The sequence below is a fragment of the Sarcophilus harrisii genome, chromosome 2 (assembly GCF_902635505.1).
Source record: "Sarcophilus harrisii chromosome 2, mSarHar1.11, whole genome shotgun sequence".
Taxonomy (NCBI): Eukaryota; Metazoa; Chordata; class Mammalia; order Dasyuromorphia; family Dasyuridae; genus Sarcophilus; species Sarcophilus harrisii.
This window is the reverse complement of record NC_045427.1, coordinates 123,062,902-123,090,128: the sequence shown is the minus strand read 5'-3', so window position 1 is coordinate 123,090,128 and position 27,227 is coordinate 123,062,902. Positions and strand designations below refer to the sequence as shown.

Sequence of the window (27,227 nt, the reverse complement as noted above, 5' to 3'; positions counted from 1 at the left end):
CAGTGATGAAGAGAACCATCTACACAGAGAGAGAGAATCATGAGAACTGAGTGTGGTTCACAACATAGCATTTTCACTCTTTTTGTTGTTCTTGCTTGCATTTTATTTTACTCCTTTTTATTGTTTTGATTGATTTTTCTTGTGCAGCACACAAATTGCATAAATATATATGCATACATTAGATTTCTACCATGTTTAACATATATTGGACTACGTGTCATTTAGGGGAGGGTGTGGGGGAAGGGAAGGAAAATGCAACACAAGGTTTTGCAAGGGCTAATGCTAAAAAATGTCCACGCATCTGTTTTGAAAAATAAAAAAGCTTTAATTAAAAAAAGAGAATACTTCATCACATGATACCTGTGAATGAGAAAGTAAATTATAAAGCCAAATTCTCATCTGAGAGATTTGGTAGAAAGGGACCCGAGGGAGGTTTAAGGAGAAACAAAAATGTTTCGAAGAGATGCTATGGGGAATGAGATGATGAGTTGATAACAAAGATATATTAGAGTTGTCCACCAGTAGTTAGAGCCCAGTTGAAATTGTATACATAAATTTGTAGTGGGTCCACTCAGAGTACTTGTGATATTTGCTCCTCTTTCTTTGAGTAGCCTGTATATAGGAGCAAAAGTGCTTAATGGTGGGAGTGGTTGAAGGCTGAAATGATAAGATATCTAAGGATTCAAGAGAGGATGACATCAAATGAGTTGAACTGGTTCATCAAGAGATCAAGGTGGAGCAAAGAGAAGAGATTGGTTAGTACTGAGAAGATGACCTGAGAGAGAATGTGTACATTTATGCAGATCCATGTGTGTATGTATATATATATATATATATATATATATATATATATATACACACACACACACACACGAAATATGTATGTATGTATAATGTGTGTGTAAATAACCAAAAGTATATAGAACGAAAAGAAAAATGTTCCAAATCATTAAAATAATAAGAGAACTACAAAGCTCAATAGTTTTGAGGTTTTGTTTCATATTTTATAAATTAGCAAAGGTGACAAAAATGAATCATTGTTTGTGGGATGGTGGGATGATTGGTATACTAGTGTATTGTTGGTGAAGTTATAAATCAGTAAAACCATTTGGAAATTAAATTGGAATTATGTAAATAAAGTAACCAAAATTGTTATAATCTTATACTCTGCTATATTATGCTATGTGATACTATACTATTATGTACTATGCTGTATCATGATATGCCATCCTATATCATACTTATCATCTTATAGTATATCATACATAAAATATTATACTATGATACTATACTGGTATTTTTCTCCTATCATTGGCCTCTTTGGTATATAGAGCTAGTAATGGAATATCTTATTTGGTTTCAAATGTGTTCCATCTCCAATCTTTTCTTCACATATGATTTTTCTTATATGTAGATCTGACCATACCCAAGATCATTTGTGTAGATCAGTCTTATTCTTAAAAAACTTTAATGGCTTCCTTTCATCTTCACAATAAAATGCAAACTCCTCTGCTTGGATTTTAAACTCCTTCACAATGTAGCCCCAAACCCATCTTTCTAGGTTCTTAGATATTAAAAACCAAACCCTGAGATTCAGCTAATTAACTATCTGTTCTTCACATGCCATACTCCATCTCTTGTCTCCAAACCATTGCTGTTCTCCTGCCTCTTTCCATACTTTCCTATAACTCCTCTCTTCCTTCAAGATGCAGCTTCAGTTCCACTTTCTATATAAGTCTTTCCCTGAATCCCTCACACCCCTTCTCAAACTGCCTTTTTAAATACTTTGCATTTATTCTAGATATCTCTCCATGTCTGCCTGCCTGTCTGTCTCTATAGATATAAAACATATTTATTAGAGATGAAATACTATTCTGTCATTGGTCACAGTTAGGTGGATCAGAAAATCTAGGTTCAAATCAGATCTCAAACACTTGCTAGCTATGTAACCTCAGTTATACAGAGTTATCTACCTATCATCTGTCTCTCTATCTCTGACTATATATGAGGCATATGTACATTTAATCTATACACACATATACATACACTAAAATATAGTACACCTACAAGTGTATTTGTATTTTATATATGTGTTTATTATATTTATATATTTATAAACATACATACATGCCCACATATACATTTGTATATGTGTGTGAATGTGTGTATGTATAAGTCCTTGTTGTCTCCTCTCCCATTATGCTATAAATTCCTTGAGAGTAGCAGTTATTTCATTCATTTCATTTATCTCTCCAATTCCTACCATAGTACATGTTTTTACCAGAAACTTAATACTTAAAAATTTTCTTTTTTGTCTTTGTATTCCCTTGTAGTTTTTAATGCTTAAGAGAATGTCTTACAGTGTGATAAAATGAAAAGAAAGTCTTGTCCTTGGAATGAGAGGTTGTTCTTCCTTTGACATATGTGACCATGAGCAGGGCCACAAATCCTTCTGAAAATCAATTTGCTCATATAGAAAATAAATGTGGATTTATAAATGCAAAATTAAATATATAAAAATAAATGAGATCCATAATAGTTGAGTAATAACATTTTGTGGAATTTTAAAATGAGTAGATGACTTGCCTAAGAGCAAATGTCAGAGTTAGTAATTACAATTCATGTGCTCTGATACACAGTCCAAAATTATTTTAAGGATTTATTACATTATCTTTTTTAAGGACTTATTACATACCAGACTCTGTTATAAGCACTGGAGATACAAAAAAGGGTAAAAGCAATCCCTGCCCTCAAGAAGTTTACAATTTAATGGAGTAGAAAACATCAAACCACTATGGAAAAACAATTTATATGTCTATATAAGCAATATATACATACAGGGAGAGAAAGAAAGAGACAGGCAGACAGACAGAGACAGAGACAAACAGAGAAAGAAAGAGAGAAACAGAGACAGAGACAGAATGAGAGACAGACACGAAGAGACAGAGATAGATAGAGAATCTCAAAAGGGAGAAAACTGACATTAAGGAAGCTTAGGAAATACTTCTTAGAGGAGAGATTTTGGCTGGGACTTCAAGGAAGCCAGAAAAACCAGGAAGCAGAGATGAAGATGATGATCATTATACGCATAAATCAGTTAAAATATAGAGGTTTAAGATAGAGTTGAGAAGTAACAAGTTGGCGAAAGTGGTTAGGTGGTAGAGGACTTGATGGTACTAGGATATAAAAATGGAAAAACAGAAAGAGATTAGGTTACAAATGGCTTTAAAATTTAAACAAAGGATTTTATATTTGATTCATAAAGCAATAGAAAATCACTGTAGTTTTTTGAATAGGGAAAGAACATTCATCAAAAAACTTCTATTACCTATAATGGAAATATTGCACTGTTAGAAAGCTATATTATTTTATTACAGAAATACTGTTTTTTGTTTTGTTTTGTTTTGTTTTTTTGCGGGGGGGGGGAGGAGAAAGGGGTTGTTGTTGTTTTTTAAGAATTAAAGGGAGAAAAAAGTAATTTTAAAGGCAAGCCTCAACATAAATTTGCTTAATAAGATTAGGTCCATTCCTTCCCAAGAATTTTGATAAATTGAGGGGTTTCACATATTAATTAATTATAAGGAATGGCTATTCCCAATATATAGAAAGACATACCCATAATTATTCTGGAAGCCATCTAAAATATAGAAATTGTTTAAGAGAAATTATTAGACTTGTGTTCCTAAAGGAAATTTTAGCCTACAAAATAGCCAGTCTATTAGGTTTTCATGGGGAAAAAAAGTATATATTGAGATTGGTCAGAAACTCTAGTGTATTTGCTATAAGCAAATGCTGGAATTTTCCTCTCATTCATATTTGAAGGAGAAGGTACAGAGATGATTTCTTGAGATTCAATGACATTATTAAATATAAGAATGATTAAAGTAGACTCCCCCTTTACTGACCCCCATACTAAGTAGAATTAGTAAATAGAATTACTCTATCATTTAGTTATTTAGAGGAAGAAAATCTGCCTATGGGAAGCAGAGCTCTCTCTGACTTTCTTACCTGAAGATGAAGTTTGACAAAGTACTAGATTTTCTAGACAGCCTTTTTGGAGATTCATATCCTTCTTTTTCTCTGGTCCTTGTCTTGGGAAAATTTCTCAAATTAAGGACAGGTGTGCCTGAAATAACAGCAACATTAGTAAATCTAAAAAGAATGCATAGAATTTTCTTCTTAAGCAATTCTTTCTCTGATACCAATGGTCTCATCATTACTCTAGTACCTTGCCTGTGTGTTTGTTTCACTAGCAGTATTTTAAAATAATTTGGCTTTAGGAAACCTTCATACCTTTAAAAATTATTGAAGACCTTTATCACAGCAGCTTTTGTTTATATGAGTTAAATCTCTCAGCATTTACAATCTTAGAAATTAAAACATTTTAGTATTGTTAAGAAGGCCAAGGTATTATTAAAAAAAAGTCAAGGATCCCCCACAAGTGTCTTAGGTAACCTCAAAGGTCTTCAGAGTACATTTTTGAAAGTTTTGCACTACATATTCAGTATAGTAATAAGATGGAACCATAGCTAATTGGGAGGTTCATAAATTAGGCCAGGGAGTGGCTAGGAAATATGGTGCTAAATTTCATGTGGTAGGTTTAAAAATGAATGCCCCATCAAGTCCTTTGTCTTATCCCTAGAATGTACTCATGTACTTCACAGAATTATATTGAGGAAAATACTTTGTAATTTTTAATGAAGGACTATAGAGACAAAGGTATGGTAACTACAATTGTCATGGAATCATTGAATCTGAAAACTTAAGAGGTGGAAGGGGCTTTGGATGTTAAGATCCAGAGACTAGACAAGGTGATCTTCAAGAGCATCAGATTCACCAGACCTGCCTTTGGCTTTGATCATCACCAAACTGCCAAACTTTGCCAGAATTATATCCAATATCAGAAATGGCTTCCCTGTCTGCTGCTCCTCACCTTTAGTCTGCCTTACTTAACATCTCTTAGACAAAGTGGGTGACACAAGCCAAAAGATGGCTTCTAAGAGGCACAGGAGAACTTAGGACCTGTCCCGATTTAGTGATAGATTCCCTATAACTACCTCACTCACCCACCGAGGAAGCACTTGATATTCAACTTGGCCTATTAACTCCTTAACTGTAAAATAGAGATAATAATACCCCGGCTAGAGCATGTGTTCAGCCAGCAAGAGTTCTTTTGAAGTTAATTTACTCCTAATTCCTCAGGGCCTTGGTATACTCTGGTATGCCTGATTTCTTGATGGCCAGGCTCATAATTGGGCAGAATTGTTACCATGAAGTAATATAAGAACTGAAGGAGAGCCATTATTATCATCATTAATCCACCAATTAATGGGCAAGTAACAGTAAGATCACTATCAATATAAATAAATAAAATGAGGCAGGAAAAGGCAAGGGTTTTCTTCCTAATTGACTGAAGCTTTTGAATTATCTCTAGGTGGATAGAGCTATGGGTCTGGAGTCAGCTAGACCTGAATTAAAGTCCTAACTCAGCTACTCATTTAGCAATATGACTCTGGTTAAGGGACTTAGCCTCTGTCTGCCTCAGTTTCTTCAACTGTAAAATAGGAATAATAACAGCACCTACCTCTCAGTGTTAACATATGTTAAATAAAGTAATAATTGTAATTCATGTCTGTTATGTATTAGGTACTTAATAAATGCTTCCTCCCTTTCCCTTCCTTTTTCTCTCTTCTCCTTTTTCATTCTTCTCTTCCCCATCACTTCATCCCATACATTCTTTCACAAATACTGTTCCTATACCTGTTCCTGAAGTCAAAAACGTCCCTCTGAGACTTTAGCAGGGGGCAATGTGCTCTAACAAGTCCAGAGGGAGGGTTTGCAAGGGACAAACCTTTAAACCCACAGATCTCTTCATCCCTGAGACTGACAGTCACAGAGGGCTGGAGGAGCTTTTTGCTGCTGCCTCTGCTTTTGATGTTGTAACCATTTGCAAAAGGCTCTAATCCATACAGAAACATTTAATGAGTCAAAACCGACTTCTGACAGAAAAAGGACATCCTTTGGATCTGTGATTTGTCAGCTTTAATCAGCAGTAATTGCATCACACAGGTGTGCTAAGAGTGTGTGTTTAGGCTTGGAAGGGGATCCTTCCCTACCTGCAATCCCCAGTAGCCTCAATTTACATATGCAGACCTGTCTGGGTTTATCAAGTTGACTGATGTTTCCTTATTTTGTGGTTGGTGTTTGCCTTGGGGAGGAATTCGACCAAAGAAAGGAGCATCTGAAGAAAAACCTTGCTGAGGTCTGATGATGTTGCTGTCAGCCTTTACAAAACAGTGAGCCTAGTGAAGCTGCTGGAAGCTAAGGTATGGAAGCTAAAGGAAAACATATTCAAAATGGCTAGCTGGTGAGCAGGCAGGAGAGCATGTGAGCAGCATCACAGACTCAGTCTCATTTGATGCTTTTTAAAGGAGGTATAGAAAAAAAATGGAGCTTTACACACACACACACATATATATTTAATATATGCATATGTATATATACATATATACACTGTATATAAAATATAATATATTCACATATATTACATAAATATATTTCTCTATATATACATATAAATCTGTATATATGCACATATTAATACTTACAAATATATCTGTATACATAAGTACAGATACATACAGCCTTCATACAGGAAATGGATTATTTGTATTTCTTAATCATAAGTCTCAAGCTGGGACCTCAGATGCCATCTAGTGCAGTTTCCTTCTTTTACAGATTCTTTTACAGGCCTCCTAAAGTTAACTGACATCTCCAAAGTTATACATCTACTTTAGAAACAACAGTAGGATTTTAATCTAATTCCTCTAGATTTCAAATCTAATATTGTTTTCCAGTGGACCAAATTTAGGGCTTCTCAAATCCCTTTCTTGCTATAAGGTATAGTGCCAAGGCCATTGGATTTGATTATGTAAACAGTTTTTTTTTATTTTTTAAATTATATGTAAGGATAGTTTTTGACATTTAATTTTTATAAGATTTTCTCTTCCAAATTTTCCCCATCCCTCCTTTCACCTTTCTTCAAGACAGCAAACAGTCTGATAAAAGCTATACATGTGCAACCATGTTCAATACATTCCCACATTATTCATGTTTTAAAAGAAAAAACAGAACAAAAGAAAATAAAAACCCCAGGGGAAGGGAAAAAAAACCAAAAGTAAAAAAATCATGCTTTGATCCACTTTCAGTCTCTGGTTGCAGGTGCCCAAATATATTGGAAATTCCTTGAATCAACTCATCGTTGAAAAGAACCAAATCCACCAAAGTTAATCATTATATAATCTGTTAGTGTGTACAATATTCTCTTGGTTCTGCTCCCATTCAGAACTAATTCATGTAAGTCTTTCCAGAAGATATTGGATTTGAAGCCAAATAAAATAAATTTGAAATATACCTATTTATTACCTTGGGCTAAACTACCATTTCAGAAAGTTATCTCCAAATAAATGCGATTTATAACTCTGTATCTACTGATTTAAGTTCTTGCTTTGAGGAGTGGAGATCATTTCAGGGCATAGTTCCTCTCAAGAGTCCTTAAACTGGTCAAAGAGATAAAAATATCATACCATAGGATATTTGGAGAGCCCTTATTTCATACAGAATCAGAGAAGGCTTTAAAAAGAATTCCATCTAGGCCTTGGAGAATGAGATTTTTTTTGAAAAGTGGAGGAAAAAGGAAAGGGACTTCAACTGGATGGAAGATAATGATGAGCAAAAATTCTATAACATTAATTGCACTCTTTCACAGTGAATTCAGTTTACTTACAATATGGCCTAAGAGAGTAGAGGAAAATAATCAAAATGGTAGGCAGGACTAGATCTAAGAGGTCCTGAATGTTGTATTAAGATAGTTCAACTTAACTTGGTAGAAAACTGTAAGCCACTGAAGGTTTTTCACCTAGGATGACAAGATGGGAGATGGATCTGTCTATTATTGGTTGGGAGTGAGATTGGAGACAAGTGGAAAAAATAATGATATCAGGCATAATGGTACACAATTTTAATCTATGCGACAAGGTAGCGCAATGGAAAGAACACTGGACCTTACAGGAAGACCCAAGTTCAAATTTGGCATCAGATGCTTAGTAGCTCTGTGACATTAAGCATGTCATTTAATCCATATCCTTCAGTTCTTACAATTATAAAATGAGGATAACAACAACTCCTGACTCCCAACATTGATTTAAGGCTCAAAGGAAACACAACTTTTAAATGCTTGCTACAGTGCCTGGTATATAGTAGTTCCCTTATAAATGCTTATTTCTTCCTTTACATTCCCTTCCTGCAAAAAAGGCTGAGACTGGTGGATGACTTGAATTCAGGATTTCTAAGCCCACATTTTCTCTGAAAGAGACAGAAAGAAGGGGAGAGAGAGAGAGAGAGAGAGAGAGAGAGAGAGAGAGAGAAAGAAGGAAATATATAGGGAGGAAAGGGACAGTAGAGAAAAAAAATCAAGGAAAAAAAGGAAGAAAGAAGGAAAGAGAAAGAAGAAAAGGAAAAAGGGAGGAAGGGAGAAAGGAAAGAAGGAAGGAAGGAAGGGAGCAAGAGAAAAAGGAAAAATTGAAACTAAGAAACAGAGATTGATAAAGTTTTGAACTGGGATGGGAAATGGAAAGAGAATAGATAGCAGATACAGTAAGGAGGTAGAACTGGTAGGATTTGCACTACAATAATAGCTTTAAGATTTATAGTGTGGAAAAACAAATGGCTTTGAATTTACTGAGTAGATAAGGAATGCTATATGAGTTATACATTTAGCTACACATCTGGACAATGGTCAATATTTATCCTCTTGGATTTTCCAGTGTGTATAGTTAGGGCAGACAGTCAGTCAACTCCCCAGTGCCTTGCATGTAGGAAACAATAAGCATTTGTTGAACTGGATTGGAAGCTGCAGAAGAATAGATTTTTACTCAGATTATGGAAGGAAATGTCTGAAAGCTACTCAAATGTGAATAGGAAAATGAATTCTATTTCTCTAATATTCTTCAAGCAAAAAGTGGATAACTACATAACTACATATATATATATATATATATATATATATATATATATATATATATGTATATGTATTTTCTAAAGTCCATTTCACCTCTGAATTGCTTCTCTTATTCTTCTTCAGCCTGGCTTTCATTCAGAGGAATCTATGATCTCTCTCCATATATATATATATTTCTATCTATAGATATATAGATAGATATGGATATAAAGATAAATATAGATATAGATAAATATAGATACAAATGAAGCTATTTTATGATCTGTTAGGCTAAAGAAAGGGTAAGTGAGGGGGTGGAGCTCAGAATGGATTGGTCAAATATAGGTTCCATATGACTAGGATTTAAAACAGGAAATATTTTAGGTACCATTTAGTCCAATATTTTAATTTAAAGTTGGGAAAATTGAGGCCAGGGACATAGAGTAACATGACCAAGCTCACAGAGTTAGGAACTGGCTCTTCTGGCTCCAATAAAGTTTTCTTTCCACTGTATCACAATGATATTATCTTTTTTAATGGAAAACTAAACCTTGACTTATCACCAAAAGATGAAACACCATCTCAAGTGTGATATAAATCAGTATTTCTTAAATTTTTTAACCCACAACCCATTTTTGCCCCAAATTTTATACAACCCCCAGTATTTAGGCATATAAAATAGATGTAATTCAAAACATTTACTGACAATAAATTATAATTTCAAACCCCATTTGAAATTCAGTTACAAGATCCCATATAGGGTTGTGACCCACAGTTTAAGACACTTTATTATAGGGGATGCACCTCTGCTTTTTGATCTGGGTCTGAATCCCAGTTCTGCTATTTTTGGGACTATAGGAAAAGTCACTTAAACTGTGCCTTTCAGATTTTTAACCTCTAAAATGAAACTTGATTCCATGACCTCTCAGTTTTCTTCCTCTTCTAAATCTATGATCCTCTACTCCAGAAAATGTTAATTTCTCATTTAGAGGCAACAGATGAGTCTCCCTTGCAGTATTTTTCAGTGCAAAAATATTAACCTGGTCAATGAACTTTATATTTTATGCACATACACAAAAGAAAATAATTATTTCCTATTAATGTTCTAGGCAGAGTGCTAAGTGTTTTATACATATTATTTCATTTGATCTCTTTCTCCGTCTCTGTCTCTCTCAAATATGTTATGAACCCCTGCTCTAGACTAGTCTAAAAGCTACTAAAATAATGTTTCTCATAGCTAACTATATGGGTAAAGGAAGCTGAGAAGGGGAAAAAAATATCTTGGCAGATGTTTAACCCAAAAGGATATGGAGGACCCTTTTTAGAGTGAGCATCCTTCATACAACACTTAGCATGACATTGGGTAAAAGCAGCTTCCTGTGCTTATAAAACCACCCAGTTCAACGGTTTTTTAAGACTTGGTAGACATTTAATAGTCCTCTGGTGCCATCCTGTGGTTTGTGGATGGATAAGGAGACAGAGACTGGCTACTACAGCTATTTTATCGTCTGCTCATTTTAAAGATGGCTTATTAAGCACCCCACTATATACGAAGTACTGGGGGAAAAAAAGGTAGAAGTGAAACGGTCCCAGTTCTCAGGAAGTCTACATCTTTTGAAGGCTACAACACGAATATAAATAAGTAAATACAAAATAATTTCAGAAATGCAGAGAATTAAATAGCCAGAAATTTCTTGGGATAATTATTTAAAAAACAAACAAACAAACAAACAAAACAAAATAAAACAAACAAACAAAAACTCTGGTAGTGACCTTAGTGATCATTTACATTTTACAGATGAGAAATATAAGGACAAAAAAGAGGATTATTGATTTGGATAATTTCACAAAATTAGGAGAGGGGCTAGAACTCAGGACTTTTGGTTTCCAAGCCAGTGCTTCCACTATGTCTGTTACACACACAAACACACACCTCTTGGTCGTATTCTTTCTTTACACTTCTTAGACATTAGCATTAGTGAATGGGCAATATTAGTGGTGGTTGAGAGTCATAAGTAATAAGTTTTCATGTGACAAATGAGAAAATCACACAAATAGAAAGCACTTCTTGTTTTTGTTTTGTTTTGTTTTTTGGCTATTTCAATTTTCCATTAATTTTACAAGAATGTGAGTATGTAACAAGTACATGTCATGTATGAGTTCAGATACTTTAGGTCTATGATATAGGGGTAAGTTTGCAAACTCAATATGATGTCAATATGCCTCACTTTAAGAAAATCATTTTCTCCTAAAATATTGCCACAGTACTGGGGAAATTTAAATGTTTTACCAATATACAAAATGGAGAAGAGAACTGGGTTTGCAAACTCTGGTTCAGTTGAAGCAGACTTTTTATTACTAGCAAAATTCTACAATGAGTTATTAAAGAAAGAAAGCAGTGCTTCCAAAGCTTGAGAATGACTATCAAAAACAGTTTGCCTTCTATTGACCTCATTGTAGGTCAGCAGTGATTCAGTTATTTAACTTATGTCTGACTTTTAATGATCCTATTTGGGGTTCTCTTGGCAAAGATACAGGAGTGGTTTGCCATTTCCTTCTCTAGGTCATTTTACAGAAGAGGAAACTGAGGCAAATAGGATTAAGTCACTTGCCCAAAGTCACATAGCTAATATCTGACACAAAATTTGAACTCAGGAAGATAATTTTTCCTGACTTTAGATCCAGCTCTCTATTAACTGTACCATCTAGTTTCCCCATAATAAAAATTACCTTCCTTAGAGTTATTTTATATGTTTCTTGTATGTGCCTCTATTTGTATATGTAAGTATGTGTGTGTATGGTTTATGAGCTATTAAGAGAAAGTTTGTACTTCTGATGTGAGGGCTGCTGAGTCCCCTTTCATAGCTGCTTTCTACCTTTAGTGTCCACATGTCACCTAAATCTCACTTGTGGCTCCAAGAAACTTCAGCATGAACAATGGCCACACTTTACTAAAACTATTTCAGCAGATGGATTAAACCAACTTGAAGGTAATTAATGGGTTTCAAACCCATTAGTGAGTTAGGGGATCTACTCCCAAGCAAGTAGAGAATTCCCTAGTAGAACAGAACATTTTGTTCAAATGGGCCATGAAGGTAGAAGAAAAAGGTTCTGTGGCTTAAGAGTTCAGTTAAATATCAAATCTGTATCTCAAGTGATCAACAGGCATCTTGCATTTTTTTTTTTGCCACTAGACTACAATGATTCTGAAAGAACAAGATATCAATATTCACAATTCTGTTTCACTTAAATCCAATTAATGGATGTCCAAAAGCATCACTCATACCATTTTACCATTTTTTTTTTTACCTACCTCAAGGTCTGTGGTGATGAATAATTGGTGAAGAAATGTCTATTGATATACTGGGGGCTGTAGTCACAGCCCTGCCCAAAGGCAGCTCAGGGTATAGGATTATATTCTCAATGGGCTGATTTGGCCCTGGGATTCATCAGCTCTCTGGGTGTCTGAGTCACCTTTTTAAAGAATTTCACAGTTTACCTCCTGGCATGAGGAAGGAACTAGAAAAGATGCCCTAAAAATTGTCTGTTTCACGTAACCTAACCCTGATCTGCTTTCTGTGGCAGGGAAGGATCCTTTCTTGTAGTCCAAACACACACACACACACACACACACACACACACACACATCCAAAAACCTTCGTGAGGATAATCCAACTCACCACTGATACGTGGCTCACACTCATGGATGACATGAAATCCAGTAAATCTGAAAGATGAATAGCTCTTGTTGTAAGAAACCTCAGGAGGTATCACATGCAAATAGCAGCTCTCAGTGAAATAAGGCTGGCAAATGAAATCAGAGCTGAACATGTGTTTTTTTCTTGAGTATTCATCATGATGAAGAGTACTGTGAAGCTAGTGTAGTCTTTGCAATCAAATCTAATCTAGCCAAAGAGCTTGTCTGCCTCCCCAATGAAGTGAAAAAAAAAAAAAGCTCATGACAATGTGATTCTCACTTGCTGGAAATTGCCACCCTATCATCCTCAGTATATATAATGAATCCTGATTAGGTCAAATAAAATTTTTATGAAGAACCAGCAGCCCTCATCATCAGCATGTTGGAAAAGGACAAGTTTGTAATTTGGGGTAAATTTAATGGCAGAGTAGGGACAGATTGTCAGACTTATCAGGGAATCCTTAGGAGAAGTTGAATCTGAAACAGCATCATCAGTAGTCACTCACTACTGAGGACTTGTGCATCTCATGAACTCATTACTAATACTGTCTTCCATTTAACTAAACACAATAAAACTTTGTGGATGAAACCGCAAAAAAATCAGGATTTAACAGATGATGTCATTGTAAGGATAAGAAGCTGACTGGATGTGAGAATGACAAAGGTGATATGCAGTACAGAGTGCTTGGATAACTATAGAATTATCCTCTTCAAGCTGAACTTTAGCATTAATGAAAGAGGTAACCCTAAGGTAAGACTAGAGAACTCAAGGTAAGGAGATCATAGTGCTTTTCCATACATGAACAATTTGTTGCTAACTTGGAGGGAAAGATGATACTGATTGACAACAGGGGAGCAGAAAAGGAGTGGGTAGATTCCAGAGATTTGATATACAGCACTGCATTTACTCATCTGGTTCATAACACTCTCAAACATCGGAATTGGTTTGCTAAAAATCAGGAAGAAATTCCAAAGTTACTAAATGAAAAAAATGAAAAGTCCATAGAGTTTACTAAAAGGATAATTCATCTGTCTCTAATTAGGTAGCATTTAACTCCATCAAAAATAAAGTGCAAGCAAAGCACAGAAAGATGGAGTATTCTTGGAACAGTAAGAAGGCAGATGAAATTCAGTTTTATACTGCTAGTAACAATCCAAAGTGTTGTTATGTGTCCTAAAGATTATTTATGAGCCAAAGATTTTTAGTGCATTTCAATATCTTTGCACAAAAGGGACCACATTGATTAGTGAGAAGGACATGGTTCTGGATACACAGGTTTCTCAGCACTGCTGAAGCTACTGCTCATATATCTTAGATTGAGGTCAGTCCCTTTATAGGGACATTTATGACTGTCAGGAAGATTTTGACTGTCACCAGACTCCTCCCCTATATTAAGATGCCATGTGCTGATTCTATTCTACCAAAGATTTTTTTTTAATATGCTCATAAAACAGCTTACAAAAATAGTTTAGGTTTTATGCCAAAAGGTGGCTATGCTCCAAGAATTCAATGATTTTTCAACTGTCCATCTCTATAAAGGAAAAAGAAATACGCTGTCCTCTGACTATCCATATACTTATAGATGCATATATATATATATATATATATATATATATATAGTACATGTGTGGATATATCTATGCATATATTTGTGCATATAGTGTTTATTGTCCTTTGCACTCAAAGAAAACCAAAATGTTATTACCATGTAGGTATATATGTCTCTCTCTCTTAGTCCTTCTTGATAGGTTTATTCTTCACCTAGAAGATGGTCATCTCCCTGAAAACTAGAATGGTCAAGAAGGTGTTTGCTGCCTGATAGCTCTAGCAGAAATTACAGGAGCAGAACGAAGGTCTGTGTATGACATTTGTCAGTCAGACCAAGGCTTTGATACTGTCAGATGTGAAGGTCTGTGGAAGATCATGGTGAAATTGGGTTGGCTGGAGAAGTACATCAGTATTATGTTCCACTTTCATGAAGGCGTGCTTACATGGATTTTGGATAATGGATGATACTCTCACTTTCCTAGTCCTCAGAGGTTAGAAGCAGCAAAATATCAGTAGTTCAAAAGAAACACAAATTCATTGTACCACCTAGTAGCCAAGTGGTGGAAAGTGTCAGTCTTACTACAAGAATTTATTCTTTGCCCCAAGCTGTTTAGCACTTTTATAAATAAACTAGCCCAAAGCACTAATGACATTCTTTTCTGTAGGTAATTGAATGTAATAGAGATAAAAAGCTAACACACTGAGTAATGAAGATAGGATTTAAAAATATCTCAATAAGATCAAAATTAATGGGATCAAATGTAAAGTTCTCTATTTGGGTTCAAAAAGGCAATTTCATAAGTTCAGTATAAGAAAAACTTAGCCTGATACTAGTTTTTTTTTTTTTTTTCTGAAAAAAATTAATCTTAAAATTCAAAAAGATTGCCATCTCCAAATGTCTTAACAGTAATTTGGCATTTGGCATTAGCCTGCATTAATAGATATATGCCCTAATGAGAGAAATGGAAAGATTTATTCTATTTGATTTTAGAGAATAAAATAGGAGTTTAGACATAATTTTTACTCATTGTAAAAAAGACCTTCCTAATAATTAAAGCCATACAAAAGTGGAATAGGTCGCCGCTGGGTTGTAGCTTATCCCTTACCAGAGGTCTTTTGGGGCAGGTGATGGATGGAGTGCTGGACCAAGATTCAGGAAAACTGATCTTCCTGAGTACAAATCTAATTTTAGATACTTACTACCTGTGTGGCCCTGGGCAAGCCACTTCATCCTATTTGCCTCAATTTCCTCAGCTAAAAAAAAATGAGCTGGAAAAGGAAATTGTAATCTACTCTGGTATCTGCTAAAAACACATTAATGGAGTTATTAAGAGTCAGACATGACTGAAAAAAGATGAAACAAAAAAGATCTTTAACTGCAGACTGAATACCACGTCGCAGGGATGTTGTAAAATAGATTATTGGTTAGACATGGATGGCTTGTCTGGGCTCAGACATTTTTTCTAACTGAGATTCTGTGGGTTTTGCTTAGTGGTATTTTTTTTCCTTGCATCTAAAATAGAGAGGTTTCTAAAAATCTTAGTGTGGTTTTAATCTAGCAGAAACTTATTCAACTTAAATTAAACTTCATTAATAATAAGCTATTAAGTTTTAAAAGCTTAAAACCATACTATGATTTTGGAAGTATCCCATATTGTTTGCATTAAGGCTGTCTCCCTTTCTCATATTCTATGTTCAAAGCTATAGCTCAAACTCTAACATTCCATTGGTTAAATTCCCTCTAGCTCTAATATTTTATGTTCTAAGTGCAGATATTTCCTATTCTATGTTAATTCCCCATCTAGTGCAGAGAGAAAAACCTGCTGCTTTATGAGAAATTTGAGAATGTCACCACTCTAAAAAAGCCAAATGTCGATTAATGAGAATATACTGAAGAAGAATGGGAATCTAAAATGATTGTTAGTTCTTCTTGGAGTAAAATTTATGTTAAGAAGGAAGTTTATTTTTGGCTAAGCAGAATGAGAAGCCAAAGGAGGGAAGTAAGATTCCTGTGAGACTCAGAAAATTGGTGAGAGAGAAGAACCATTAAGTGCTAAGAATTTCATTTCAAGGCTAGATCAATCATACTAAAACACAGCTTTCATAATAATAGCTCCCATTTATATAGCACTTAAAGTTAAAAAAAAAAAAAGAACTTTCCTCACAATTGCTTTATAAGGTAGGAAGTAGCAGCCCCACTTTACAGATGAGAAAACTGAAACATTGTCTTATCCCTAAGCTATTATTTTTCATAGGCAGGACTCCATCCCCACTGCCAATGCTCATTCACAAAGATGTTAATACAGAACATTACTCTAATTGGGAAACCTTAAGAGGTGTACTCTCTCTGTATCCTCCAAGTTGAACTTCTTAGTCTAGTTTTCCTGTACTTTATGACCCCACTCTTTCTTCTATTCCCCAACGTATATCCCTTGGTCCAGTTCGTGTGTGTGTGTGTGTGTGTGTGTGTGTGTGTGTGAAAGATAGAGAGAGACAGAGACAGAGACACAGACACAGAGATAGACACAGAGAGAGAAAGAGAGAGAGAAAGAAAGAGAGAGAGAGAGAGAGAGAGGAGGGGGAAGAGAGATAGAGAGAGAGAGAGAGACAGAGAAAGAGAGGGGGAGACAGAGAGAGAGACAGAGAAAGAGAGAGAGAAAGAGGGGGAGAGAGAGAGACAGAGAGAGAAACAGAGAGAGACAGAGGGGGGAGAGACAGAGAGAGAGAGACAGAGAAAGAGTGAGAGACAAAGAGGGGGAGAGAGAGAGAGAGAGAGAGCGAGAGCGAGAGAGAGAGAGAGAGAGAGAAACAGAGAGAGACAGAGACACAAAGACAGAGACACAGAGACAGACAGATGGAGAGACACACACAAAGAGAGAGAGAGAGAGAGAGAGAAAGAGAGAGAGAGAGAGAGAGAGAGAGAGAATACACTGATGTTTTAAGGTTTGCAAAGCATTTTCCAAATACATCATCATTTAATTTTCTCATAAAGACCCTTTAGTATTAAGTGATATCCCCATTTTATAGGTGAACCTGAAAGGTTGTCACTTCCCTAAGACAATACATCTAATAAATGAAAGAAGAAGAATTTTAATCCATATCTTCCAGACTCCAAATCCAGTGTTCTTTGCACTGTGTCACCCAGCTATCTTATTCGACCATCTTACTAATGCTCTGTATACCATGTTCCTTCCTCACTCTTTTTTCTTATGCAATTTCCTCATTTCTTAGGGGGAAAGGAGAAAAGGAAAAGGAATAAACATTTGCATAATGCCTACTTGTGATAGATACTGTGCTAAATACAATACAGACACAATCTCATTTGATTCTCATAATAACCCTGTGAGGATTTATAATAGAGAAAAAAGGTAAGCAGAGGATAAAGAATTTTTTTGCAGGGTCACCCAGCTAATGTCTGAGGTGGAATCAAAATTCATATCTTCCTAACTCAAGGCATGGGGCTATATCCGTTGAGTCATCTAGCTGCCTGTAATTCTTGTAGGCTAGAGTACAAAGTTCTTTTCATATATAGTTTAGCTTTTAATTGAGAGTTCAATGTGTTTTATTTCTCTAGTGGAAGATAGAGACCATGGCTAATACATCCTTTCCATTCTACATAGCTGAACACTGGGATGGGCACATAGTAGGTACTCAAGATATTCCCCTTGATCATTAGGTTGATGCATAGAAAACTGATCACTATCCTTTTTCTTACCAAGAATCTATTTTCTTTGCAATTTACCTGAGAGGTTCTTTGCTCTTAACTTCTTAGCCATTAGGGAATACTGCCCTACACTAGAACTAAGAGGGTAGATATTGTCTGTTTGTTTATTAAACCTCCTTGTTTGTTATAAGGATTGTCGTGTTTTAAGTTTGCAGACCTTGACTTTAACCTCTATTCCTTCAAGGCTTCTAACTATCCCACTATATAATCCATGGGCACACAATAAATTCTTGATTATTAATTCACGATTTGACTCCTTTGAGATTCAATTTCTCCAACAGCAAAAGGAAGAGTAAGAAGACCTTCCAGACTGTGAGGGTGGAGGAGATGAAATAATTTTTTTTTTACAAAAAACATAATGGATACATCCAGAATGTTTTGAAAAGAGAACCAGACTTCAAAAGCCCAGGTTCAAAACCTGGCTTCTCTACTTGTTACCTTAGTAATTTTACCAAGGATTCCGAGATCATATGATCCAGGCCCTCATTTTATAGATGAAGGAACACAAACCTAGAAAGTTTAACAACTTGTCCAAAGTTACAAAGGTTGCAAATAGCACAACAAGATTTTAAACTCATGCTTTCTTGAACAGCCAAAACTTGTTCTATAATAAAGGCAAAATAATTTTCATGAAAACTTTTTTAAAGAAAAGGATTAGTAGATGCTAGACACAGCTGGCACAATCATATCATATCATAATATCCCATTTGTTTAAACAGGCAGAAAAAGTCTTTTTAATGATGTGGATGTTATCTCTGAATCATCCTTCTTTCCAAAAACAACTTAACACTTAACTACTTATTTTCATAGGGCTTGTTTCTCCAACTGATTTGAATGCAGAGATGATGGGTTATACTTATCTAATCAGGAAAGCCTTACCCAGGGATGCATATAGTAGGTACTCAAGACATTGTTGTTCACTCAGACCCTTGATTTATCAGATAAAAGATCAGAATTAGTTTTTAAAAAGGAAAGGATATCAATGAGGAAAATATGACAAAGTATGACATAAAATTGAAATAACCCTCAACTATTGAAACAATAATTTAAAAAAGGAATGACCCTCCACTTTGTTTAGGGAGAAGAATTTTCCAAGAAGGGATATAGGACAGAAAATCAAAATGAGAAACAGAAAAATGGAATCATATGAACTTCTACTTAAAAGCATTTTGTCTAGAATTTTAACCAATATAAACTAATTGCCAAAAAAAGAAACTAGAAGTACCTAGAAAGTTCCTTAGATAGCAGACAATTAGCTAACAACCATTCTGAGAAAGACAGCTGCCAAATCAAATTCTGGATTGGAATATGAACTTAGGAAGGTGATAGATGACTGTGAGTAACATGGTTTCAAAGAGTAGGAAGAAGCAGAGGGGGCAAACTCAGTTTAAAGAAAGTTTAGAAAGATTATCAGTTTAGCAAAGTGAAATCAATGGCATTTGAGGATGAAAATGGCAGGATTACGAAGAGAAATGTTAGAATGATTTACAAAAATTATTGCAATTTCTTTTCCTATTAAGGACAATGAAATTATGATGTACAGAAATATTCTAAGCAGCTGGATTGGATATATAGTGTATATAAAAGAGATACATGCTGGAAGTAATGCAATTATGAGAGCATTTAGGAGATGACATATAAAGCATCTGAAGGAGAGAAAGATATCAAAGGCATAAAAATAATATTGGACCTTATTGATGACAAAAATGGTGACTGAGAGAATATGTATAACTAGTGATTATTGTATACTCTCTGCAACTGTACAAATTCCTTAGGAGATCATCCATATACAAATTTAAAGCATGTAGATAAGAGTTTTAGTAAGGAACAAATATGTTTTTATTCAACAGTGGGACACATCTTTACCTTTTATAAATTGAATAGTATGATTGATACAGCAAACAGAATATTCTACTATGCTTTTTATTGTGAAAAGGTACTTCATTAATTTGAACAAAATACTACCTTGCAATCCCTTCTACAAGGTTTCTCTCATTCTTATATTAAAATTAATCAAGATGCCTTGGAAGGTTTAACAAGTGATAAAAATGATTCAAAGACTCTCTGATAATAATAAACATCAGGTGATTCATAAAACAATATGAGATATAGCTTAACCAAATATATTTACTGCTATAAGGGAATTTATCCAGTGAAGAGTCAAGATCAAAGATTCCTGTAGATGTTAAAGTCCTCTGGATTCTCTGTTTGTAGGTGACATGATTGCCTCAAAACTTCAAATAGTGCAGAACCTTCTGTAAGAAATCTGTAATCATTTGAAGAAATCTATTCTATCTAACCACACAGGAAAAAGAAGTTCATGTATAATATCTGTTTCTCAGATTATAATGTGCATTTAGATGGATTATCTATAGAAATTGCTCATCAGTTGTAAATGACTTTGTTATTCTCAGTAGTACAATCATCCATGACTACTCTGAAGGACTTATGATGAAAAATCCAATATATACCCAGAGAAGGAACTGATTGTGTCTGGATATAGATTGGCACATTGTCTCTTTCTCTCTCTTTCTTTTGAATTTATTTTTTCTCAAGGGTTTTTATTTTCCTTGGAGTGGGAGATCTATATTTTCTTTTATAAGTTGACTTTTATGGAAATGTTTTGCATAATTTCATCTATGATTTCTTAATTGTGATTGGAGATAAGGGAAAGAATCTAGAACTCAAAAAATTTAAAAATAAATGTAAAAATAGTTTTAGATATAACTGGGAAAAATTTTAAATAAATTAATCAGATAAAAAATTATATATATACATACATATATAAATAAATTGTTTATCAGTATGTACATCTTGGCCCACATTTGAATGAAATTTTATAGGCTGCACATTTGCACAGTTCTTTGTGCATTTGCAAAACTCCTTTAATGCTACACGAAATTTCCCATGAAAATAAATTCTCTTCTTTTTAATACAAGGACACTTAGCTTTTCCCTTCCAAGTAGATTGTAAGGGGCTTTTCCCAAAGACTGATTGTCATGAACCAGTCCTTTATTTTACTAATGTCCCCTTGAAAATATGCAGTACAAGAGATATAACTCCTTGAGAGCACATGCAAACATCCTCTGACTGCTTCCTACCATCTGTGATTGACCCTTAATTGGCTATTGAGTCAGAACTCTATAGGAAGGAAAAAAAAAAAACAACTAAAAGTGGGATCTTTTCCTTTAAGGCCTCTTCTTACTGCTGATTTAAAATATAAAGATAACCCTCAAACTCCAGAGGGTGGGGATGAAGAGATGCCCTTTATCCCACAGTCTTTAAGTTATGACTTCATGGCTTTCCAGACAAAACTATGACTGGGATATGTTCACCTTTGTATTTTCCTTCCTTTGCTAAGGGTCCTCCAGAATTCTCAATAGGCCATTGCCACCTTCCTTTTAATGGGAGAAGTTTCACCTGAGCAATGAACAGATATCTGAGTAGTTGTGGAAGAAGTAGTGATAGATACAGATTAGTCAAAGCAGCGTCAACCATAAAGAGACTGAATGCAAGGAAGGAAAGGATCTATTTTGTGCTGATTGGACTATAATCAGTGGAGGTAAAATCTTCAGTAGATAATATGGATAGAATATCCCTATTGCAATTTCTAAATGGACCTTAAATACTAGCCTTAAAATTAATTGTATTTTTTCTTAGCATTTCTCTTTTCATGTAATAAAAACGCCTGATCCATACTTGACACATGTTTGTTTTCTAGATAACTCATACTTTCTCACCCTCACCACTAATATTTCAGGAAAAATCCTTAGACAAGACTTAAAAATGGAATTATTCCTCAGTAATTATAGTTTGTTGCCTGGAATTGAAGCATTGGAATTGTAGTTCTCGTACGGAGAAGATAACCCTATTCATTGTGAAAGAGGGAGTTTGGTAAAGGACAAAGGCTGGTGAATTTTGCTTGGTGGTACATCCTTAGCCACAATGCTAGATACCAAGGAACTAATCCATTTTTGAGAGGCTGATTCTAGTCAATCTTAACTGCTCAATCTCATTTTGGAGCTCTATACATTGTCAGAATTTACCTGATCCTATTTTTAAAATCTATGTATTAGTTTTCTTGTTGGGTGAGGTGAATCACATTAGGATTGAGAAGGATCTAGCAGGAAAATTTGGGATATTCCTTGGTAGAGGGTCTCAGAAAAAAAATTGCTTGGACTTTCAATTGGGATTATCCAAGGACCCCAGGAAAGATTTTTAGTGTTTTCTCTTTAGGAAGAAATGCCTCAAGATTTTTGTCCAGACCCTAATTGGATGGCCCTATGAGCTAAAATTTGATCCTAAAAAATTTGCTTTTTCCTAGTTTGTTTGGGTGAAAAGTGGACTGGTATTAAAAGTCTTTGAAAAGAGCTCTGCATGTTTAGGGAGCTAGGCTTGGATTTGAGTTTTTCTGAGATGTAAGTATTAGTTTTAATTTTCTATTTTCCTTTTCCATTACTGGATTCTGTGGTGGAGGAGGAAGGGGTAAGATGGCATGGGTGTATTAATATTTTAATTTTTTGCTTTTCTGTTTTCTTGGGTTGTGACGGGGTACTAAACTTGTGGTAATCTCTACAAAATGTCATTTGTTCTATACACAGGACTATATTTTGTGAATAATACTAATTTCTACCTTTAAGGTCGAAGACTAACTTCTGTGCCACAACAACCAAAACTTGAATATCAGGTACTAGAAAAGGGCTATGGTATACTCCTTGAAACCTCAGAGACTGTTCCCAATTGGTGACATAGATAACAACATTGCTAAGTGTACCCCAGCAATATGCTGAAATCTGCTAATGAAGGATTTCAAGAGAAGGAAGAATATAAAGAAGAATAAAATGTCCTCTCTCCACCTCCCCCAGGGATTTGTGATGAAGGTCCTCCCACCCCAAAATACACATAACACAATACATCCACACAAACACACACACTCACTCTTCAGAGTTGTCAGGGATATATTCTATTTCTTGTTAATCATTATAATTCTTTAAATTGATTTCCTGAGTTGAAACTCTAGATTTTTTAAAGAGGAAGTCTCTAACCCTAAATCCTCTTCTTCCTTTTGATCTCAAAAGGTAAGGATGATTCTCTGAAGTCTAAAGAGTCAGTGGTAAGGGTTCTTTCCCACCTACCAAATGATAAGTTATGAGATCATAGCATCTTCAACAATATTGTGTCTCAAATGAGGACAACTGGTATCTTTCTTCCCCACCCCCCAGTTACATGTAAATCAATTTAAATATTTTTTTTTTTCCTTCTTAAGATTTTAAGTTCCAAATTCCCTCTCTCCATGTCCTATCTTCATTGAGAAGGCAAGGAACTCAACATATGTTAAACACATATAGCCATACAAAATACATTTCCATGTAAGTTATTCAGTAAAAGGAAACAAGATAAAAAACCAAGAAAAGTAAAATAAAATACATATCTTTGATCTACACAGAGGTTTATCAGTTCTTTCTTTGAACACCTTTTATCATAAGCCCTAGAGAATTTTCATGAATCATTCTATTGCTGAGAAAAGCTAACTTATTCATAGTATATCATCATATAATATTGCCATTACTATATACTATGATATTCTGGTTTGGCTCATTTCATTTTGCATCAATTCATGTAAGTCTTCCATGTTTTTCTGAAAGGATCCTGCTCATTTTTTAAAGCACAATAGTATTCCATCACCATCATATACAACAACTTATTCAACTTTTCCCCAATTAACAGACATCTTCTCAATTCTTTATTAACACTAAGGAGCTGCTATACATATTTTTGTATGGATAGATCATTTTCCTTTATGTTTCTTTTTCTTTTGGGATACTGATCTAGTAATTATATTGCTTGTTAAAATGTATATGCATGGTTTTATAACCCTTTTGGATCTAGTTCTAAATTGCTCTCCAAAATTAGGATACTTCACCAACAGCATGTTAGTGTTTTAATTTCCTCACAACCCCCCAAACATTTATTACTTTCCTTTTTTATCATATTGGCCAATCTGAGAGGTGTGAGGTTGTAACTCAGAGCTGTTTTAATTTGCATTTCTCTCATCAATAGTGATGTAGGAGTTTTGACTTTGTTATCTTCTAAGTGGTGCATTTTGATCTTCCTTGTCATCATAACTTTCTATGGTCAGAAACTTTTTTTGTTGTCTGCTCATTCTCCTAGCCCATTACTCTGCTTTTAACTCTTTGTTAAAATAGGGATCTGTTTCCAGGGTGGAATGTGCATTGTCCCAAGCTTCAAGGTTTTGTGCAGCATTTTTTCAGAGAACCTTCTAGGGGACCTGATCACAAGCCCTCTTTTCTGCCCTGGACCTTGTTAGGAGCATCCTCAGTTACCTATAGCTGGAAGATGCTGTATGCTAAGGCAACAGAGTCCTGCTTTGCTGACTCTAGGACTGGGGCTGTGCCAATGGAGCTTACTCTGACACTATACTCCTGACTCCTATCTCATTGCCACAGACTCTCTCTGCTGACCTTTTATGTCCTCCCTGGTGCTCCCAGACCTAGATGTCCCACCTAGCTGATGCTGAGGCTGGGGCTATGCTGACTCTGCATATGGGTATCCATCCTGTTACCACAGACCCTCTGTACTGACCTTCCAAGGCCTCCCTGATGCCCCTGGGCCAAGAGACCCAGAAGCCTCCACCACTGCAGCTGGTCCAGAGGTCCCACCTTGCTGAGAGTGGGGATGGGCCTGGGCTGGGACTGAAGCTGGAGCTGGAGCTGTTGACACTCAGACTTACAGGCTGGACTCTATCCTGATGTCACAGAATTGAGCTTCTAAGTTGTCTTTAGGTAGAAAATGTTTTACTCTTTTTGATTTTACTGATGCTTTAAATCTTGTTTAGAGTCATCATTTAAAGGAATTTGGAGCTCTGCAGGAGAGATTGGGCAAATTCTTGCCTTTAATCAATCATCTTGGCTCCATCCTCCATCAACAGTGATTTAGAACATTTTTTTTCATGACTATAGTTTTGATTACTTTGTCTAAAATTGCTGTAAACATTTTTGACTATTTGTCAATTGAGGAAAGTACTTTTTTGTATACATTTGAATCAATGTACTCTATGTTTCCCCTATTAAATAATTTATCCTAGATTTATTTTCCAGGTCAGCTGTTTTTCCAATGAGATTCATATTTCCTTCTATATTTTTCATTATTTTTTATTTGTTTATGTCTCAAAGTCATTAGCTTCCTCTTGCCCAATTCTAAATTTTAAGTAATTATTTTCTTCATTGAGCTTGTGTACCAATTTTTCCATTCTACAGTTAAAGCATTCTTTTCAGTGCATTTTTGTATAACATTTACCATTTTGACTTATTATGCACTGAAAAGAATGCTTTTCCTCATTTATCAACCTGTTGATTTTTTGATAATTTTCTGTCATCACTCTCATTTCTATTCCCAGTTTTCCTCTGCCTCTTTTACTTGATATTTAATATTCTTTTTGAGTTTTTTCAAAGGCCTCATATTTTATTTTGAGGTGTTAGATGCAGAAATTTTGACTTTGTTGTCTTTTTAATGTATTTTGATCTTCCTTATCAGGATATTAACTTATATTGTTAGTTTTTTTTCTCATGTTTGCTCATTTTCCAGTCTATTTCTTGGCTTTTAATTCTATGCTAACATGGGTCTCTGCCTCCCAAGTGAAGGAGCCGTTGTCACAAGCTTCAGGTTTTTTCTGCAGCTGTTTTCAGAGATAATTCAGGGATAACCAACGTGTGTTGGCTCTTCCAAGTGGTATGATGTAAACGGAGATGTGTTTACTTCTCTCCTATACTGTAATTTGGTTTGTGAGTGATCACAAGCACTCTTTTTACCCTAGAACAGTGACCATGCTCCCTGCCCCCTGAGGGCCACAAACTCTATTTTGCTAGTGTTCTTCCTTCCACTGGAACTAAGACCCTGGACTGAGACCGAGATCCAAGTATAAGCAATGCAACAGAGTCCTGACTCTGCTGCCTAAAAAAACACCTCCTATAAATCCCTTTCTGACTCATTTTCTAATTCCCTTACCAAGTGTAGGCTGAGAAGACTGGACACTGTCACTGCTGCCACTGGTTCTCTCACCCTGAGACCCCTAGTTTGCAGGGGCCAAGTCTGTACTTGCACAGGCTGCACTGAACTCCACTCTCCCCCTAGAGCAGCAGACCTTTCCTGCCCACCTTCTAAGGCTTTTTGGGCTGGAAAATTGTTTTACTTTGTCTTTTGGGGATTTTGCTATTTTAGAATTTGTTTGCAACTATTATTTAAAAATATTGGGGGAAGAGAAAGAGACAGACATAGAAATACAGACACACACAGAGAGAAAGAGTTTACTTGGTGTTGATAAGGCTGTATTAATAAAACATTAAATAATTCATGACTGCTCATTTGTTTCAGGAGTGCCTGACTTTATAACTATATTTGGGATTTTTGTGAATGTTGAAAATTATTTTTGCATGCATTTTGAAAAATAAAGAGCTAATATTATTAATATTATTATTTACAAAAAGAAAAGTTCATTTTCTTTTAAGTATCCCCACTCACCTTGCTTTCTCCCTGAGCGAGTTCTCAAAAAAGCTAGGTCAGCACACACTTAAAGAAAGGTTACTCACTTGCGTTAATTTGCCGGCCTTTCTTGATTCCACAGCCACAGCGTCCAATGAGCTCTGGGGAATTCACATCACTATGACAGCTGATACAGTAAAAATAGGCTCTGGATAATGAAAGCAAATCAAGAATGATTCTGATGAGGTTTAACACTGCAAAAAACAGACTAAATGAAGACACCTGCCAATTGCATTTAATTTAGTGCTCCACCACCCCTAACACAAAATAACATAAAATAAAGTTACCTTCTGACTTCCTCTACAGATTTGGCAATAAAAAATCCTGTTGTGTTCCTGTTTACCTTAATCAGTGCAGGTGGATTCAACATTAAGCTTCTGCAAATGCAAAATGAAATGGTTACTATTAACTGTTGTTATTGAAACAGTTATGTAGGGTCAGACCTAAAACTTTAAGCCTCAAGTCAGGATGACCTGAGTTCAAATCCTTTCACAGGTTAGTTGTGTGAACCTGAGTTAAAACATTTCTATTTGCCTTAGTTTCCTGGATTGTAAAAAGGGGAAAATAATAAAACCCGCCTTCCAGAGTTGCACAATGCCTGGCACATAGTAAGTACTTACTCCCTTTTCCCTTTCATTGATGAAGGATTCTCAAATTTAAATAATGATAATTAGTTTTACTTTACTACCAAAGAAAATGT

At 35.2% G+C, this 27,227-nt stretch overlaps 1 protein-coding gene across 3 annotated transcripts in view; it reads right to left on the bottom strand.

Annotated features, from left to right (window-relative positions):
• Positions 1–27,227, bottom strand: part of KCNU1 (potassium calcium-activated channel subfamily U member 1) — a 281,023-nt gene that overhangs the window by 117,742 nt on the left and 136,054 nt on the right. For all 3 annotated transcript variants that reach the window (XM_031950682.1, XM_031950683.1, XM_031950684.1), the window contains 3 exons: positions 26,815–26,904; positions 26,575–26,675; positions 4,009–4,126 (listed from right to left, as the gene is read on the bottom strand). In XM_031950682.1, coding sequence (XP_031806542.1) covers positions 4,009–4,126; positions 26,575–26,675; positions 26,815–26,904 — 309 coding nt within the window. The remainder of the gene's footprint in view (positions 1–4,008; positions 4,127–26,574; positions 26,676–26,814; positions 26,905–27,227) is intronic.